Raw genomic sequence first — 19,316 nt, 5'->3', positions numbered from 1 at the left:
ACTTTCTCTGATGCTATCCTACCTCCTTCTAATCCATACTAGAAGTAACCCCTGTCTCGGTATTCCCACACTTTTTTGGTACAGCTCTTAGATCATCATATTCTTCCATGGGTTTGCACTAGGTCCATACCTTCCACCTAAATCAATCTGACTTTCTGATTGGCCAGTCAGAGGTTGCAGGCCAAGCCCCACTTGGTGACTGTTTGGGCCCTGATTGTCCCAGATTGTTTCTGCTTGGGCCAGAAACTGAGAGTCTTCCCCGCCCAGATTGTGTGTGTGTGTGTGTGTGTGTGTGTGTGTGTGTGTGGTCATTCTCTAATACATGTCTTATGTAGCCGTAGGCATTGATTGGGCATTGCCTCAGTCAAAGTGAGGACTACCTTTACTTAAAAAGACCAAGGTCTTCCATTTTATCCTGGGTTATCTCTCCAGTCATCTTGATTTATATCTTGCCACTGGACTCAAGTGGCTCTGGAGGAAAAAGTGAGGCTGCTGACCCTGCTCAGCCCTCCCTCCCTTAAATCCAATTTAATTGCATGTCATGGAATCACTCCCTGATGTCATGGTCCTTTTTGAGAATGAAGCACATACAACTGCAACAACATTCTGCCATTTATTAGGCATTAGGGAGGAGACCGTCATTGATATAGGGAACTCCTGGAGGAGGATATTCCCTTTACCAGTACAGGTTGCCACTTTCTCAGCATGCTATAGTCTTAGAGAGTTGTTTAAGGCATTGTGTCAAATTTGAATAAAAAGGAGGAGAGAAGAAGTATAGAAGAATCCTTGAGAGCTACGGATTGGCTTAGTTTTAAAATATAATATTGTGTTTTGTTATATTTTATATATTTTGTTAAAGATTTCCCTTTTACATTTTACTATTTCACTCTACACGGGAGTGTTAGGGAAGGGGGGGAAGGTGTTGGACACCCCTGGCCTAGGGCACCCAGAAGTTACATGATAAGGTCACTCAACCGACACAGTGATTGGTCCATTTTAAACAACTATTGATTGATCTGTGAAAGGTTGAAATTGACCTGCAGTCTTGCTGGTTCTGAGACCAGTTTTGTGTCTTCTCTGCCAGCCTGCTTCTCAGAATGACTCATTGTGTCTTGCCTTTCTTCACCAAGTAAGCTTTTGATGAACAGGAATCGTGCTTTTATTCTCCTTTCTCTCTCTCATAGCCTAGCACTTAGCAGTGACTCAGTAAATATATATTGGGTGAATGAGGATCTTGAGACTCCACAAAGCTCCATGTCATCTTTTCCTGGTCTTTGTACCATCTCTCCCCATTCCCTATCATTCACCTCTGTCCCATCATCCAGAAATAGAGATGAGGGAATGAGGGCAGGACAACAGAGAGGAGGGTGAGCATCTCTTTGGGCTACTAATAACTTGGAGAATGCCAGTTTCAAGGTCGTGTTCTTGTTCCCTCCCATAGATCTGCGCCAGAATCCCGATACAGTCCTCTGCCTAGCATGACCCAAGCGCCCAAGCTTCCCTCCTGAGCTTGGAGGTATTTTTCACTCCTAATTGCTCAGTCCACTTCTCCTGTCCGGCCGTAACTAGCTACAAGCGGGTGTCCAATATGGGCATAAAGGGTGCCCAAGAAGGTGGAGTTATACCATATTTAGCTATGCCTGGCTGGGCTGGAGGACTCTGGAGCTCATTTGCTTCTTTTTTCTCCTTCTCCTAGGAAATCCAAGGTTTTGGGACATAGAAGCCTGTCCAGATCCCTTTCTCCAGCACCTCCTGTACCTGCCTCTATTTCTGTCCTGTCCTGAAGCTCTAGGAACGTATTAATTGGCGGCGGCCTTGGGCAGGTAAGAAGGCGCATTTGCCCCCAACTAATCTCTTAGAATTCTCTTAAAGAAGCTATGAGTGGTTGTTTTTTTTTTTTTTTTTTTTTAATCTTTTTTGGCTTATGGTCTATGAATCTATAAAGTACAACCCCACCCCACTATCACTTGGGAATTTCAGAACTGCTTTTAGAGATAATATAGTAGGGTAGTAGGAATGAATTAAAGTACCTGAACAAATGATAAATAGCTGTATCTCCCCAGGGGAACAGACCAAAAGAATTAAGTTTGTTTTTTTCCAATGTTCCTTCCTTTGCACATTTTCTCCCCCAGCCCCTTCTCCTCCCTTTCTCCTAGTTGTCCAAATATCTATTTCTTCCCAAACCTATTAGGATCATAACTTTGGGGTACGGGTAGGATTGGTAAATGATAGAGAAAAGGAAAGGCAGCGCTAAGTAGGATTAAGCTGCCTGCTCTTGGGCAGAATGGCTTATTTCTGAGCCCTGGAGAACCTTTGATCAAATTCTGATCCTTTGTTCACCTGACCTCGGACATCAGGTCTCAACTGGACTGGCCTGCTCAGTCCCAAGTACTGTTAAATCTGTTAACCAATATACATCCCTTATACCCATAGGCCACAATATTAAGTGCTTTGGAAGGATGTAGAATGAAGATAGGATACTTGTCTTCTTCAAGTTTATACTCTAGAGCAGTGGTCCTCACACTTTTTAAACAGGGGGCCAGTTCACTGTTCCTCAGACTGTGGGAGGGCTGGACTATAATAGCTCACACTCTGTCTCTGCTCCATAACCCTGCACACAGCGGGCCACATCTGGCCCCGGGCCATAGTTTGAGAACCCTTGCTATAGAATAATACCCATGAAATGATAGATAAATGATATAAAATATGCCTTTAAGATAATGAATTTCCAAACGAGAATGGTGAATCAGAACAATTGGGTTCTAGTCCTGATTCCTCGATCCTTGTTTGACCTTAGATAAGCCCACTTCACCTTTGTGGACCTCAGTTTCCACATCCATGAAATGGAAATATTACAACTTTGTCTACCTAGTTCACATGGTAATTGTTGAAGTTTAAGCTTCCTGAGGGGAGGATCTGATTTTTTTTTTTTTTAATCTTTGTATTTCCAGAAAGTAGTATAATGCCTCACACAAACAGTAGGTGTTTATTAATAAATACTTAGGAAGTGATTGATCAAACAACACTATGGATTTGAAGGTTTTAAACAATGTAACATCAAGAATGTGTGATTTTTGTCAACAGGAGTGGCCTTTAGTGGATGGGGATTGTAGCTTAACTTCGAGGTGCTTGAGGTGTAGGGTTACCCAGGCTCAAAATAATTCCTACTTCTCAGAGACTGAGATTTGTACTCAGGTCCCTTCTGACTTAGAGTAATCAGTCTTCTCACTGTGCCATATAAAAAAGTCTCAAAGTATAAGACTGTGGACAAATACATACTCCTGATGCCATTACGTTGAGACAATGTCCATGCTGCTTTGGGACAGTCTACTTAGGAGATTTAGTGTAATCTAAACATCCTCCTTTGCTGATTTCTTGTGAAAAAACATTACTTCTTGCTATTTATTCTGGTGAAGTGGGGTAGGATTATTGGATGGAAGATCCTTCACTTGCTTACTTCCAAGTCACTCTTATGGTCAGAAACTCTTTAATGGGAAGAGGTGGACTGGGGCACAGAGTGCTGCCTTCAGTCTTCCATCAATATATATACACATACATCCAATTCAGCTGCTCCTGACTTGGGTCTCTGTACAAATTGATGGCTGAGTAAAAGGCTAAAATCAGAAGCCGATTGGGAAGTCCTTTAGGATGTAGGGCTGAATAAGGCACATTTAGGGGACTAAGTCAGGCTGTTAAAGTATGAGAATTATGAAGGTGCTACCAAGATGTGTATAGGGTGTTGATGGGGAACAGACCACGATAAAATTGTAAAGTGAATCATTTGTCTTCTGTGTCCCTGGTTTCCTTTTCTGGGCTTTTTCTTTCCCCTGTATTCTGTAATCTCTGACATCTTCCTTGCATCCAAAATGGTTCTTTGGGAAGACTTTGATTTAAATCACCATATTCCCTCTCCAGAACGAGTTTGCACATCTAACCAGCTTTCTTTTAAGGGTATATAATGAAAATTTCTCTTCTCTATTTAATTGAATTTCTAGTCCTAACCAGTAGATGGAGGAAGATGGGGGGAGGATAGGTAGATATATGTTTCTTGGTTTCTAAGATCGTATAGTTTAAGCAGATGCCTCAGTTTACCTATAGTATAGCCCAATGCCAGTAGCTGAGCCCTCTTGCAATTAGCTTCTATGATTATAACTCTGGGTCACTTCACTGGCTCTTCAGAGATTAATTGGGTAAGGGTAAGACTTGGTTGACCGTGGCCTTTCCCTGGATGCTTGTGGGTTGGTTTCCTGCAGAACTGGGGGGTTGGGTATGAACTCAGAAATCTCAGTGTGGCACATGAGCCTTTAAGTAGAAAATACACACACACACACACACACACACACACACACACACACACACACACAGAAACAAAGGATGCTTTCAAGATGAGAAGGGAGTTTTCTGTAGTGTTTGTACCATATCCCATTCTGATGGGTTTTCAAGGAAAGGTGAGCCTGCTTCTAGCGAAGATGTTTCAAGGGGTGACATTGTGGTTTGTTAAGTAGTGTCTGTAATAACTTATCTGTCATTGGTAAAGCCTAGGCTGTTTGTATTTCGCTTTTCATACATAAATCAAGTTCACAGCACCCAAGACTGGAGCAGCATTTCAACAAGTGATTTGGCTAATGCTGGATCTCTCCCCCAACCCCACCTCCCTTATTGTTCCCAGAGGCCTCTGTGAAAGATTTTCAGACTTGGGCTTTCCAGTGCAGTGCTTACAAAAGCAGTTCTGAGCTAACCTGTTTCATAGGCCATTCTGGGAGGAAGCCAGATTATTAGTAATTTACATTAACTAAAAAGTGATGGGAAGGGACAGGGAGACCATTTTACTGGGAAACCAGTGAAGAGCTATTGGGTAGACTGGAGGGGGTGGGGGACAGGCATTTTTGGCTTAGCAGCACATCCTAGTGGTCAGTTGTTTGGGGTTGTTTGCATGATGGAGATGTACCCTCTCAGGGGAAGGAAAAACTTGTAAAAAGCAAATAGGATATGGAAAGAACATTGAACCAGGGACCTGGAAACTCAGTTTGGAATCTGGATTTTGCTCCTTACTCAGTCACCAGTTTCCTCATGTATAAATTGAGAGGGTGGATCTAAGACTCCTTCCAAGACTGACATTCTGTATTCTGTAGTCCTGGTTCTGTGTGACTTTGGGCATGTTAATTGACCTCAAATAAGGTGATGCCTTATGTGATAATAAATAACAATAGAATAGTTAGCATTAATAAGATTTACAAAATACTTTTCATACTTACTTTCATTTAACCCTCACTGAGGATGCTCTTATCCCCATTTTACAAATGAGATAACTGAGGCCCAGAGAAGTCAAATTACATGCCCCAATGTAAATCACAGAGCCTGTAAGCATCCAAGGCTGGATTAGAATTCATGCTTTTCTGACTGTGTTCAGGATTCTATCCGATCAAGAAGCTGCCTCTTAGCAGATGGTTTTTTCAAAGTTGCACCCCTAGCCACTCATTTAATTAATTCAACCTCTCTAAATTTAATTAGGCTGGAATCATGTAAGTTGTGCTTAGCAGACTTGTGCTCAAAGCCTTTCCACCTTGGCAGAACCTTCAAGAGCTCTCGATCTGAAGGCATAGCCTCTAAGAAGCCAAGATATCAATTAGACACCAAAAGGGGAGTTTAGTGAAGCTTGAGTTAGGGAGTAGATAGAACTCTGTATTTAGCATCAGGAAGATCTGAGTTTAAATCTTGTCATAGACATTTACTCGTTGTGTTACCCTGGACAAGTCACTTAATCATACTTGACAACACCACGGTCTTCGTTTCTTCAATTGTAAAATTTAAAAAATAAGAGCTACCTTACAGAATTGTGAAAATCAGATGAAATATTATATATAAAGCACTTTGCAAAGCTTAAAGTGCTGTATCAATGCCAGCTATTATTATTGTTATTGAAATGAATTATTCTTTGAATATTTGATAGAGTTCACTTGTAAATTGATCCAGTAATGTTTTTTTCCCCCTCTTTGGGAGTTCTTTTATTGCTTGTTAAATTTCATTTTGTGGAATCGAGTTATTTAAATTTTCTTTTTATTTATTTGGAAATGCTATTAGCATGTTTTTCACCAAATGTAACAACAAACCAGAAAATGCTTTAAAATTGCAAAGCACCATGGAGACTAAGGTTGTGGTGGCTGGTCGATGATACCTTGTTGCTAGCTCTTAAGGGCAGTATTTCCCCAGAGTACAAGCAGGTGCCAGGAAAGAGAATGAGCAAGTATCTCCTTGGGCAGAGTCAGTAAGAAGAGCATTGTATTGGAGGGACCTGTAGTTTGTATAACTCTTTTCAGCTTTCCATATCTCATTCCATACATCAGTAAAATGGAGATGAATGCACAGCTATGTGGCATAGTGGATAGAATTGCATCTAGAGTCAGGAAGAGCTGAATTCGAATTTGGTCGTGGATTTACACTAGCTGTGTGCCTCTGAGCACGTCACTCAATCCTGGTTGCCTCAGTTTCTCATCTTTAAAATGAGAGGGAAATGGCAAACCACCCCAATATCTCTGCCAAGAAAACCCTAAGTGGGGTCATGAAGAGGAGTCAGACATGCTTGAACCACAATATCCTGTGCTTGACTTTCTGGGGAAGGTACGCTAAGTCTTGAAATCCCAAAGCCTCAAAATCTGCTTTATGTAGACTGAGAGGAGTAATGATGTAAGTAGCGTGTGAGCTCTGGGAATGAAACAGAACAGGAAGTTGTTGGTACCATTTTGACCCCTCTTGTAATTAAAATGTGCTTTTATAAAGACACTCAGTTGATTACATAATATATGGCTGTTCTAACTTTCCTCAAAGTCCAGAGTTTGCTTTCTACTGTATATTCTTACCTCTCTGAATCTCAGTTTTCCCACCCGTCAAAGGAATGGACTTGACTAGCTGATCCCTAAAGTCTCTTCCAGAATGAATATGTTGTGATTCTTTATGTTAGAATTATTGGACGTGGCTTTTCCTTAGTTGAGATTTAAAGTGAGGGGCAAATCAGATTTACTTTTGTCTGAGCTGCTTTTTATTTGAGGGGAAATGCTAGAGACAAGTTCCCCATTCCTCAGCCAGATGAACCCTAATATTCTTGTAAAGAATAGAAAGGTTTTTCTTTCTAAAGGGAGAAAAAAAAAAACCTTATTCTACAGTATATCCTGCTGTTAATCTATGTAATCTAGTTATTTCCTCCCCTTCTCTTTTTCAAAACACCCTTCAGATGGTTGTTTAGGATATATAATAACAAAGAAGACTTGGAGTTTCTCATTATTATTATTTTCACTGAAAATCAAAACCCTGATGAGGTCTGCTCCCTGAGGTGTATGCGATCAAGGAGGATCTGGGCTGGATGAGACCTGTTTTGGGTTATCTTCCCTGTTCCCTTTAGTCCTTAAGCATTGCTCCTTCCCTTCCCGGCCTTTTAAAATGGTCTCTAGAGGAACTGGCATTGGGTCGACAGAGAGGCTATGGCTGGTTAGCCTTTTGCCTGCTTTCTCCATCATTCCCCTTGAGAAGCCTCCTCTGGGACTTAATAGCCCATTGGAAGACCTCTTGGGTACTACAAGAATTGTCAGCCAATGAGAAGGAGCTCATGTTGAGAGCAGGGACTGGCTTATTTTCTATTATTTATATCCCCAGGACTTTGCACTTAGTGCTTAATAAATTCATTTTCATTCATTCATCTATTCCAGCCCTTTCATTTTACAAAAGAGGAAACTGAGGTATCAAGGTAAAGATCCCTCTAGAAGCACCGTAGTCCCCTCTACCCAGTGAGACAGGCCCTACAGGTCTTATATGTACATAATCCCTCTCCCAGATGAGGAAACTGATACTTTGAGAAGTGATTTGCCTGGGGTCACAGCCCACTTTAAAGCCAATTCTCTTGATTTCATATCTAGCATTCCTAAACAAACTAAACACAATAAGTTGTAAATTATCAGCATTAGAATTACAGGGTGGGGAGGATATACTGGAAAGCTCCTTTCTGAGGAGGGTAAGCTTTTAACTGTTACTTAAAGGGAGTCAGGAAGAAGAAATGAAGAATGTTTGGAGTTTGGAAATTGAGGGCCTTTTTTTTAAGAAGTAATCGCTAGACCAATATCACTGACTTACTGGGTAGGTAGGGGGACCTTGGGATAGGGGCAGTGGGTTGGAAAGGTGAGGGGGACACATTATAATGAGATATGATGAGATTTCCAGACAGCATCTCAGCTCTTAGCTTTCCGGGTGGGAAGTAAACCAACTTCTATTTTTTTCCCTTTGGGGGAGGGAGGAGGACATGAATCCTTTTGGCAATCTGGTAGAGTTTGTGGGTTCCTCAGAATAATGTTTTAGAATATGTAAAGTAAAATACAAAAATTCTAAAGCAAACAAATATATGTTAATATAATTATTAAATATATTTATATATTTATTAAATTATATTATTATATATAATTATCAAAAATATTTTTTAAAAAACATGGACCTCACATTAAAAACCCTTAGATTTAGGAGGCACCATAAAGATGGTGGTAGGGCTGATCGTAAAAAGGAAACCATTAACCATTTCTCCAACATTCTCTTTCTTACTCAGGATTATCCTCAGATGTCAACAATTTGTCTGTAGTCTAGCCTCCTGTATTAGTGTATTTACTGCTCTTTCTGGCCTGATTCATTATTTATAATCTTTTTACAATTGGGGTACCACCAAAAGCAATGCTATTCTCCCCATTGGTTCTTCTCCTTCTCCACCCCCCCCCCATTTTTTAAACTCTCAAATAGGGCTTTAGTGTGATTTTTTTTTTTTTTTTTAGTTGAAATTGGTCCCATGGATGTAAAAGTTTGCCAGCTGCTCTTAAGAGCTCTCCATGTTTATGCTTGGGATTTGAAGACCAGTTTTCCTCTCCCTGTATCTCTCCTGTGTTTTGTTTTTAAATCTGGAGAAGTTGGTGTACAATCAATCAGTCATGACTGTTGTCATGGCATACATGACTGTGTACCGGGCAATGTTAGGGAGACAAGGAGGTGGATGAGACATAGCTCTAGCCCTGCAGGAGCTTATAATTGACCTGGGGAAATGGAACAGAAATGTAAAAATATAGCTAATAATACCAGGCAGTATGTGATTAGTTCTCAATGAGAGGCACAGATGGCAGGCAGTGCTGTCAGACTGAGAGGTGAACAGTCACTTGAGGCTGGGAGTGGTCATCAACAGAAGGTAGGGTGTTACTTGGAACTTGAAAGATGGTTTAGGGTTTAGAAAAGAAGCCAGTTCCAACTAAGAAATGGAAGAGGAGTTACAGGTGGTGAGACACAGGTTCAAAGAGCACTGAAAAGATTAATCTGGGGGGAAGGGAACTTTCTCAGTCTGAGATAAGGCTGAAAAGGTTAGGGTGGGGCCAGATTGCTGAGAGCTTCCTTGCTGCCTTTAGCTCATTTATAAGAAAATAGTGCTGAGGAAATTTTCTTTTCCACAGATTTCTTCTCATTTTTAAAATATCAGAATGTAATATGTCTGTGATTGAAACAACTGGGCTGGGGATTGGGGGTGAAGATCAGTTCTTTCCTCTAACTTCTGCTCTGGTAAAGAAAAAAAAAAGTATAGCATTTTAAAAATGAATTGTACAAAAAATAAAAATATTAGAATGACCCAGATTGAATGGCCCTAAAAAAGCACCCTGATTTTGCAAAGAAGTATAGTAATTCATTCAAAGTTATAGAGAGAGGTTGGTTGACAGAACTGGGATTTGAACTGGGGTGTTATCACTCCCAAGACTGGTTTTCTTTCTGCTCTATCGATCCTATTGTCTCTTTTTACTCTAGGTCACAGAACTAACTGCGTAAGTGGACAAAGCTGGGACTTGAACCTCGCTTTCAGGGTCTACAGATCCTCAACACTTTAATACTAGGTTTTAATCAAAGGCGCTTAGAGTTAGTGGTATGGGGCTATCAGTGTCCAGAGGATAAAGCAGAGAAGCATGACCTTCTTGGCAGTACAGCAGCAGTGGGATCCAAGGACAGAGCAGGCAGACTTAGTCTAAGGTCAGGGAAGAGCTCAAGGAATGGGGAATTGAAACACGTTTGATGAGCTCCTTGTCATAATTTCACATGTTCAGCTCAGTGCACATGTTGACATCTTTTTAATCCCACCTTGTAGGACAGAGACCATGACTCAATATTTGGCGAGCTTCAGCTGTGGACAGCTCCCCACTGCTGCTACTTTCTCAAAGCAGGAAACCACTGAGTCAGTGTGACATATGTAATGTTAATAACCAACAATTCATACTGATAGCTAATTAGGGTTTTCCAAGCATTGTCCTCCTAACAATCCAGTGAGATTATCAGGAAGTATATCTTTATTCCATAAGTGAGGAAACTGAGGTTTAGGGAGGTAACTTGCCCTGGCTCACAGCTTTTATTTAAATCCTGTTCTGATTCACATCCAGCATTCTTTTTATTGTCTCACTCCCTTTAACCTCATAAAATCACAGCTTTAGGACCAGAAAAGACCTTACAGGAAAATGACTTTAGGAGGTGAATGCAAGATGGATTAAAGTGGGGTGAGAGTTGCGGCAAGTAGACTAATTAGGAGTTTATTGAGTAATCTGGGGGAGGAGGAGATAGGGTCCTGAATCAAGATGGAGGTTTTGTGACTTGAGAGAAAGGGATAAAGAAGAGGAATTCTGAAAAGTAAAAACAAATTTTAGCAACTGAGCAGGTGTATGTGGTGAAAGAAAATTAAAGGTTCAGGTAGTGTAAAAGTTAAGAACTTTTGTGCCTGGAAGGAGGGTGCTGGTGGTGACAGAAATAGGGATTTTGGAAGAGGTGGGTGGGTCTTGGGAAAAAGAATAGTTTTGTTGTGGATAAGATGAGTCAGAGAGAAGCATTTGAGGGCAATAGGAAGACTGAGCCAGGTCCATTCATTTTGGTTGGCTTCTTCCTTCCCCTAAATCATAGCTCTCACATATCCCAGTGGGTTGAAATAATTGAATAGTTTTTTTTTAACTTATTAATGAACTGAATATTATTTTAAAACACAATCTTATAGGTTTTAGTTCTATAACTCTCTTTTTGCAAAACAGACTTCTCACTTATATTACTCTTCCAGGATAATATTAGTAAGAATGATTACAGGACTTTTAAAAGTTTAATTTTTTGTTTGTGTTGGAGATTTTTTTGTTGGTTTATTTTTGGTCAAAGATTGTGGTTTCATTATTGTAGGGAACTCCTAAGAGGAAATGCAAATCCCATTGAAGATCCTAGATCTAGAGGTGGAAAGAGTCTTAGTGGATTGGGGGTAAATTAGCTCTTATCCCTATTTTGGGGTGACATGAATCCTTTTGCCCAGCTCTTATTTTATAGATGAGTAAACTGAGGATTTACCCAGAGTCACATAGAAGATATTTATGTTAGTATTTGAAGTTTTTCCACTGCACCATGCTGCTTCCCCTAGATCAACAATCATTCTGTGACTTCTGTTCTCTAGGGGTGTCTTGGTTCATTGAGATATTCAGTGACTTGATTAGGATTACAGTATAGACAGTTAGAGTTACAGGCAAGACATTAACCCAATCCTCTCTCTATCCTCAATGTCATGGTTTTTCTTGTAGATCAGAGAATCACAGATCCAAAGCCGAAAGGAACCCACTAGGCCATATGATCCAACTCCTTCATATTAAAGATAAAGATACTTGGGCTCAGAGTGGTTAAGTCACTTGCCTAAGATCATACAAAGCATTCAGAGTGCCAGTTGAACTGGTTTTGTTAGAGTACCAGTCCTGGAGTCAAGAAGACTTAACTTCCTGAGTTCAAATCTGACCTCAGATACTTCCTAGCTGTGTGAGCTGGGTTTGTAAGATTTTGAGTTTCAATTTTTTTTTCCTCCCTCCCTCTTGTTCCTCTCCCTGGAGCTAGACACTTAACTCTGTTTGCCTCAGTTTTCTCATCTGTAAAATGAGCTGAAGAAGGAAATGACACACCAATCCAATGTCTCTATCAAGAAATTCCCAAATAGGGTCACAAAGATTGGGAAATGACTGAACAATAACAACTTTTGATTTCAGAACCGGTACTCTCTTCAGTGGACTATTCTACATTCTCATTAATTTTATAAATTCCTTTTCCTTTCCTTCCTTCCTTTCTTTCTTTTTTATTTATTTATCTATTTATTTTTGCTGAGGTAATTGGGGTTAAGTGACTTGCCCAGGGTCACACAGCCAGGAAGTGTTAAGGTGTCTTAGGCCAGATTTGGACTCAGGTCCTCCTGACTTCAGGCTGGTGCTCTATCCACTGTGCCACCTAGCTTCCCCATAAATTCCTTTTCTTTTCAACTTCAAATAAGTCACGGTTTTATCAGTATGACTCCTTCTTGCACTGCCATACATACCCCAGTCTCTCCATGATTTCTTAGACAAATTTCTCAAGTTCCAATGCCCAGAAAGGTTTCTCAACTGGTAGATAGAGTTCTACTACAGAGCCTCTGAACATTTATCGAGGCCGATTGATGGACAACAGATACAGCCCATTGCTGTATCTATACTGGAAGCCCTTCCTCCTTGTTTGGGTTCTCCTTGAGTTCAGGTTGGAGTAGCAAAGCATTTGAGAAACCGGGATTACATTCATAACACAAAGAGACATTACAGGAGGATTTAGTGTGTTAAGATTATTGTTGGTAATAATTCTCCATTGTTGGATAGTTATTCTTTATTTTTCAAATTTCATTCATATCTGTTATATCCTCTGATGCTGATTATAGGAAGGAAAGGTGTGATTAATTTGCATTTCTCTATGCTGAATCCCTGTTTCTTTAAAGTACCTGTCAGTCAGCTCAACAGATACATACAGGTGCTTGCTGAGTCTCTAAGCTTTATAATGAGAGGAGAAAGGAGAGGTAACCAAAAAGTCCAAGATGAGGCTATTGTCCCGGAAGCTTCATAGAGCAGACCGAGCTTGAACTGGACCTTGAAAAATTTGAATAGTCACAAAGTAGAGGATAGGGCTTTCTAGTCCTTAAAAATAGTATGAACAAGAATGCATTTCTAAGACGCTAGAGCACATCAGAGCATGGCCGTCAGGAGGGTAAGATACAGTTCAAGGAGCTAGGGGTGGTGAAGTCGAATGATGAGTTCAATAGATTATTCTTGTCCTACTTAGTGCCAGTGGTTGGAAATTATGTACAGGTATATTTCAACTCAATATATGAGGAAAGCTCTTTGCTATTTGTTGTTCAAAGGGTACCTTGGGAAGTAATGAGTAATAAAGTAGAAAGCTAGTGACTTTGATTTGAGAGTGCTCAGCCCCATGAAGAGTCCAAGAGTAGATTTCAGGGAGTCTGGGAATTTGAATGAAAAAAAATTGCATCCTTTTTTTTTCAGTAAACTCTAAGTGAAAACTTAGCATTTCCTTTGACAAGCAAGGATTCTGAGCAAGGATCTCTAGCCTTTCCCAGACTACCAAAGGAGTCCATGACATTCAAAAATGGTGAAGAAGTACTGCGATAGAGGGAATTTCTGCTCAGGTCTGGGTTTAGATAAATTACTTCCAAGGTTTAAAAAAATTACCCTGATTCTATTAGCATGAGCAAGCCTGTTTGAAGGAGAGTGGGGAGGTTTAGCATAAGATCTGTGTTGAGGAATAGTGAGAAATGGATGTTAATAAGTAGTTTGGGACCAGATTATAGGACCAGGCTGAGAGTTAGGATTTTACCATGGAATCGCTGGGGAGCTATTGAAGATTTGGGGATAAGAGAGTTTATAAAATATTGTTTACTAAGGAAGTTCCTCTAGATATATTTCTAGGTGCTCCCTTACCCTGAGTCTTTAGAAATTGGTGCACTAAGACCTTGGGGAAAACAGCCTAACAGAAGATAATGGGCCCAGCAACCATTTGCAAATTGGGCTGAGAGGTCTAAGGACTCCACTCTGGGAGCATGTTTCCCTATGGTTTGAAGGCAATGGAGAGCAAGAGACATCTTTTTGGTAGTGATGGATAACTCCTGGAACAAACTAAAAATGAACCTGCCTTCCATTTGGCACTGCTCTGGTAGTGTAGCATCTGTCCTTATTGCTCCTGGGGAAGCATTTGAAGGGAACAAGATCTCTTATTTTACCACTTACTACCTGTGTGACCTCAGGCAAAACAGAATCTCTCCTGACCTTCCTCAAAATTAGGGGATCATTCCAGATGAACTGGGAGATCCCTTCCCAGCTTTTAATCTTTGATTCTATGATCTTGTAAGGGTAAAGACTAGCTCAGAAGGAAGAAAATCTTACTTATGTGTGCCTTATTGTCTCGACCAAATCATCGGAACATTTCTGTGTCATCTGAGAGGAGCTGGCCATCCTGCTGGGCCATGATAACAATGCTTTTCTGGGAAGAAGGGACCTTGATAGTTGAATGAACTGGCAGCTGAACCCAGACCTCTCATGACTTTCGGTGGTTGAGAAAATGTGGCACTGGCTTCCGAGGTTCATTCAACAGCAGGGGCTACGTGTGGGCCAAAGAATCTCGGCATATGTATGTGTATCTTTCTACTGTAATGGTTTCATTCCTAGACTAAAGCCATCACTACCCCTGGGGGTATAGAATGGTAACAGCTACATGGGAGAGGGATAATCACATCTGGGCATGGCTAGCCAGCTCCTGATTGCCCATGCATAGATTATCTACTTTGTGGTCAACTTAAAATTCCAGCCTGGCTTTCCCCCAAACCACCAAATGCCTCCCGGCTTCTCCTCTGTCACTCTGTGCCTGCTTGGGGAACCCAGGATCATTTTGATATCACCTGAAGCATAAAAAGGAAGGAAAATCTGAAAGGGGAAAAAAAATCAAAATAAATTTCTGAGCCAAAAACAAGTGAACAAGATGCTATCTTCAGCCTCATCTCCATTAAATCTCATGACTTAGATAGAGCAGCTTGTATTGCCAGGATTTACCTTGGGGGCAGGGTATCTGAACCGGGATTTACAGAAGTGTTTGTAGATAGAGAAAGATAGAGAAGGACATATATATATATATATATATATATATATATATATATATATATATATATGTACACACACACACACACATATATATATATATATATACATATATATATATATATATATATGGAGAGAGAGAGTGAAGGATGAAGAGAAAAAGATAGATATATACACACATAGACATGCAGAGAGAGGCAGATAGACACACACAGAGACATAGAGAGACAAAGACAGAGACAAGAGCAGAGAAAGAGAGGGACATATACATACACACACATTCATATATAGACAGAGACAGAGAGAGAGTGTATGTGTATGGGAGGGGGGCGCTGATCTGAGTGTACACCATGGGTCACCCCAAGGTTGCTGCTTTGATTTGTACAAATGAGGCCATCTAAGATTACTCATTGTTTCTGCTTTGGCATTTCAGTTAACTGGACTGAAGCCTGGTTCTTCCTCCAGGTTTGGTTTTGAAAATGACCAGAAATGACTCCATTCCCATTTTCTCTTGGTTGGTCCCAAGCCTCGGTTGGTTCTGGGCATCCCCTGAGTGAGGTGGTGGTAGGTGACTCCCAGCAGTCCCAGCTCCTTTGTTAGCCACGGTCTGTCTGTAGCTGGGGAACAGGGAAGTCAGGATCCATGCCTGTTAGGTTGCTTCTCTGAGAGGAGGGAAAGGAGGGGCTGGGGGCAGGTCGCAGCCGTGCCAAGAGTGGGGAGAGCCAAAATAGCACAGTGAAATCTAGAGCTCCTCGGGTACCTGCCGGGGGCAGAGTTTAATAAACAGGGAAGAGCTGGAGGAAGCTCTTGGGTGTGTTTTGGAGATAGGTCGTTATCTGGAAGTCTCCTATCTAGACTGAGAGCTGCAAAAGGTTTCATGCAGACCTCAGACCTCTGCCTTTGTGCAAGGCAGATTAAGATTCATTTGCATTATTCTGCCTATAATAATTGCCTAGCTAGGAGGGCCTGCTACCATTAGCGCCGTCCTGTTTGCCCGCGATAATGCTGTCAGCAATCTGTTCACCGGTGGATTATGGGCGCCATGAGAGGGAGATGCTGAGCAAAGGAGGGCTCGGCATTGGTGGTGAGGGAGAGCGGGAGGAAAGAAATATTTAGAAAGGGAAAAATGTTTGAAAGCTGACAGATTGATGATTCAGGAAAGAGTTGAATAGGTGTTAAATAGATTCAGATGAATCTGGTACCTGAAACATAGAAAATACAACCTGATTTGAGCCTGTTGTTTTGTGAATTCTTCCTGCAACATTTATTGAGAGTCTTGTATTAGGAACTCTGTGTGGTGTGTGTGTGTGTGTGTGTGTGTGTGTGTGAGAGAGAGAGAGAGAGAGAGAGAGAGAGAGAGAGAGAGAGAGAGAGAGAGAGAGAGAAGAGAGAGAGATAGAGAGAGATGAAGAGCAGAGAGTACTCTCAGATCTCCCAGCATAAATCCCTTGGGATCATTGTCTCTAGTTATCTCACAGACTATCTTGTCTAACCATTCATTTTAAAGATGAGGCAATGGAGACCCAGGGAGGTTACAAGATGGAAACATACATATTCACACATACATATTCACACTCATCCTCAAAAGGGTCTGAGAGTCCATCCATGTGAGTCCTCCTTCTAGTGAGGCTGATTGCAATCCCACCCATCTATGCCTGCCCACCACGTACAAACTCTTGTCCTTATTCTCCTATAATTTCACCCAAAGGGGTCTACCCATCATGCTGAGAGCCTTTTATGATTTCGCCAGCAGGAAACCAGTGAAGTCTATGAGCTGCCCATTAGTTATCCCTTGTTCATTCTACTTAACCAGTCCATCTTCTTGTTCCATCATCTGTTTCTTTGAGATCAATCTCCTGTTTTGTTGTTCCGTTTTCATACTGGATTGCAGCATGCTCCCATTTATTATGTATCTCTCGAAGTAATGGTCATTTTTAATTCTTAGGAGATTGTGATGATCCTTCTGTAGCTTCACAATAAGTCCCACAAGATATCAGCATGAAAGAGATGAGACATTGTTTCAGGGAGAACACAGAAAAGATGGTATATCACATTTGTCACCTGAGTTATAAGAATTATTACAAGAATAAGTACCATGAGTGTAGAGGAAGGAAAATTCCCTATAGAATTTGGTCACCAGGAAGGAGTTCATGGAGAAGATGAAATTTTAAGGTGGGCCATCATTAAGGATTCAGCAAGTATCTATTAAGTGCAAGCTGGATCTAAGGATAGTACAAAGAGAATCAAAATCTAGTCCTTACTTCCAGAAGCTAACCAGTGAGTCCAGAAGTCCAGATGCATAAAAAGGATACAGAATAAAATAGAACTACATCAGTGAGGTGTACAAGCAAGGTGTTGTGAAGGTCCAGAGGAAAGAAAGAGAACTTCTACAAAAGGGAACAAGAAAGCCTTTTTTTAAAGAGAGATGACATTTCGGCTGGCCACTGAAAGATTAGGAGAGGATTTGTAAGGATGACTTGAAGTGAAAGTGAGTATCCTCCATCAGGGGAAAAAGTGGATGAGCAAAAGTGCTTGGGTGGGAGAGCATGGTACAGAGAGTAAACCAATCTGGCTAAATATATGTAAGGGGAAAAGATTAAATGGTAGGATCACTGAGAATACTAGAAATTCAAAGCTTAGCGATCACTTGCTTTTTTGCTGTACATAATGGACCTCTTTGGCAATCTGGAGAATCCTCCAGATGCCTTCTCAGAATCATGTTTTTAAATAATTGAAGGAATTGCTAAATTTTCCTTGGAAGTTAGTGGGGGGGAAAAAAAAAGATGTGATTTCCTTTTGCCCATCAAAATTCCTGGACCCCTGGAAATCTATCTGTGGGGATCCTTGGATCCCCACATTAAGGAACCTTGGTACAATTCATCCTTGGGGTGCTGGGGTATGTTTTGACTCTCATAGTTTTGTTACAATAAAGATTAGAAAGCTGTTTGACCTTGGTAAAATGGCCGAAGGTCTGTGCTGCCATCTTGCTCTTTCTCTATTCTCTGTAGGCTTTTCAAGCTCATGGAACATAGCTTCTTTTGTATCACCCATAATGCCTAGCACCTTACCTGCTACGTAAGTAGTTGTCAAACAAGTGAATGAATGATTAGCCAAGAGGATCAAAATTGGAGTAGGTTGTTACTGTGTGGGTGGATGTACTGTGATCCCTTTGGAGTTCAGTCAGGAAATGACCAGAAGAATAGTCCACTTCTTCTTGTTGTTGAAGATTAGTCAAGGAAATGTGGAGCTCACTCAACCAAATCTTTCAGAGCTTGGAGATCTTGGTGCATTTGTCCATGGCTTAGTCTTGTGGCTATTTTCCAAATGTTGATTGGCCACCCAGAATTGCATAGGTTGTAGAAAGGGGCAGGGCACCTGGCAGAGATGTGAAATCTATCAATGTAGTTTAAAAAAAAAAAAAAAAAAACAGTATAGCTAAGCCCTAAATCAGTGACTCCTAAAAATACTACACCATGGAACACCTGGACTTTGGCATGTTATTGCCAGGCTGAATGATGAGACTCTTTCTCTCTTTGTACTTCCCAAGGATGGGAGCAGGGACCTGTCTTGTCTATCTCCAAAGGCCAGTGGACTGAAATAACCATTTAAAAATTTTTATTCCTCTTTTTAAATCACCTTACATTGTTTTCCTAATGTGTTCCTTTAACTGCCTTTCCCAGTAAGCCATCCCTTGGAATGGAGCCTTTTTTTAAAGAAAGAAAAAATAAATACCAGTCATAAAAATGAACCAGTATAGTCTAACAGTATACGCAATATTCTATACCCTAAGTCCTCCACCTCTGTAAAGAGACAGGCTTTAAAATTTGCAGAACCCTTCATTATCTCCTTTGAGCCTCAAAACAAATGCTATTAATAACATTATAAGATAGATGCTACTCATTATAATCTTCCCAGTTTTACACTGAAGGAAACTGAGGCTGAGAGTTCAAGTGATACTTTGCCCAGGGTCACACAGCTAGCTACTGTCTGAGACTAGATTTGAACTCAGTGCTCCCTGACTGAAGGCAGACAACTCAAGGCACTGCACCACCCATTGCCCATGTTTTCTTAACTTTCCTTCAGACTTGAGCTTGACCATTGTAAATATACAATGTTCAGATCATTTTTCTTCCCTTATGTGGTTGTGGTCATTGTTATGTTTTTGCAGTCTGCATTATTTTGTAAGGCTTCCCATACTTCTATTCTTTTTTTTCTTATGGTGTACTAATCCTCCTTTACATTAATGTGGCCCACTTTATTCATCCAGTCTTTATGGGTGTTAACTTTGTTTCTGAGTTTGGGGGATTTGTTTATTTATTTTGGCTCTTGTGGGCCATTTCTAAACCT

General features: G+C 40.8%; 1 protein-coding gene across 8 annotated transcripts in view; it reads left to right on the top strand.

The window, feature by feature from the left end:
- ZMIZ1 (zinc finger MIZ-type containing 1) overlaps positions 1-19,316 on the top strand; it is a 424,473-nt gene that overhangs the window by 71,664 nt on the left and 333,493 nt on the right. For 4 of the 8 annotated variants that reach the window (XM_074296721.1, XM_074296726.1, XM_074296720.1 and 1 more), the window contains exon 2: positions 1,697-1,823. Coding sequence is in view for 3 of the 8 variants with exons in the window: in XM_074296719.1 (XP_074152820.1) it covers positions 9,140-9,208 (69 nt within the window). In the remaining 5 variants the exon portion in view is untranslated. Of the gene's footprint in view, positions 1-1,432; positions 1,517-1,696; positions 1,824-8,823; positions 9,209-19,316 lie in introns of those variants that run through there. The other 4 variants (XM_074296725.1, XM_074296719.1, XM_074296717.1 and 1 more) reach the window with 4 other exon arrangements.

Source organism: Sminthopsis crassicaudata, chromosome 2 (genome assembly GCF_048593235.1).
Source record: "Sminthopsis crassicaudata isolate SCR6 chromosome 2, ASM4859323v1, whole genome shotgun sequence".
NCBI classification, from domain to species: Eukaryota; Metazoa; Chordata; class Mammalia; order Dasyuromorphia; family Dasyuridae; genus Sminthopsis; species Sminthopsis crassicaudata.
This window is presented reverse-complemented; position numbering and strand designations above follow the sequence as displayed.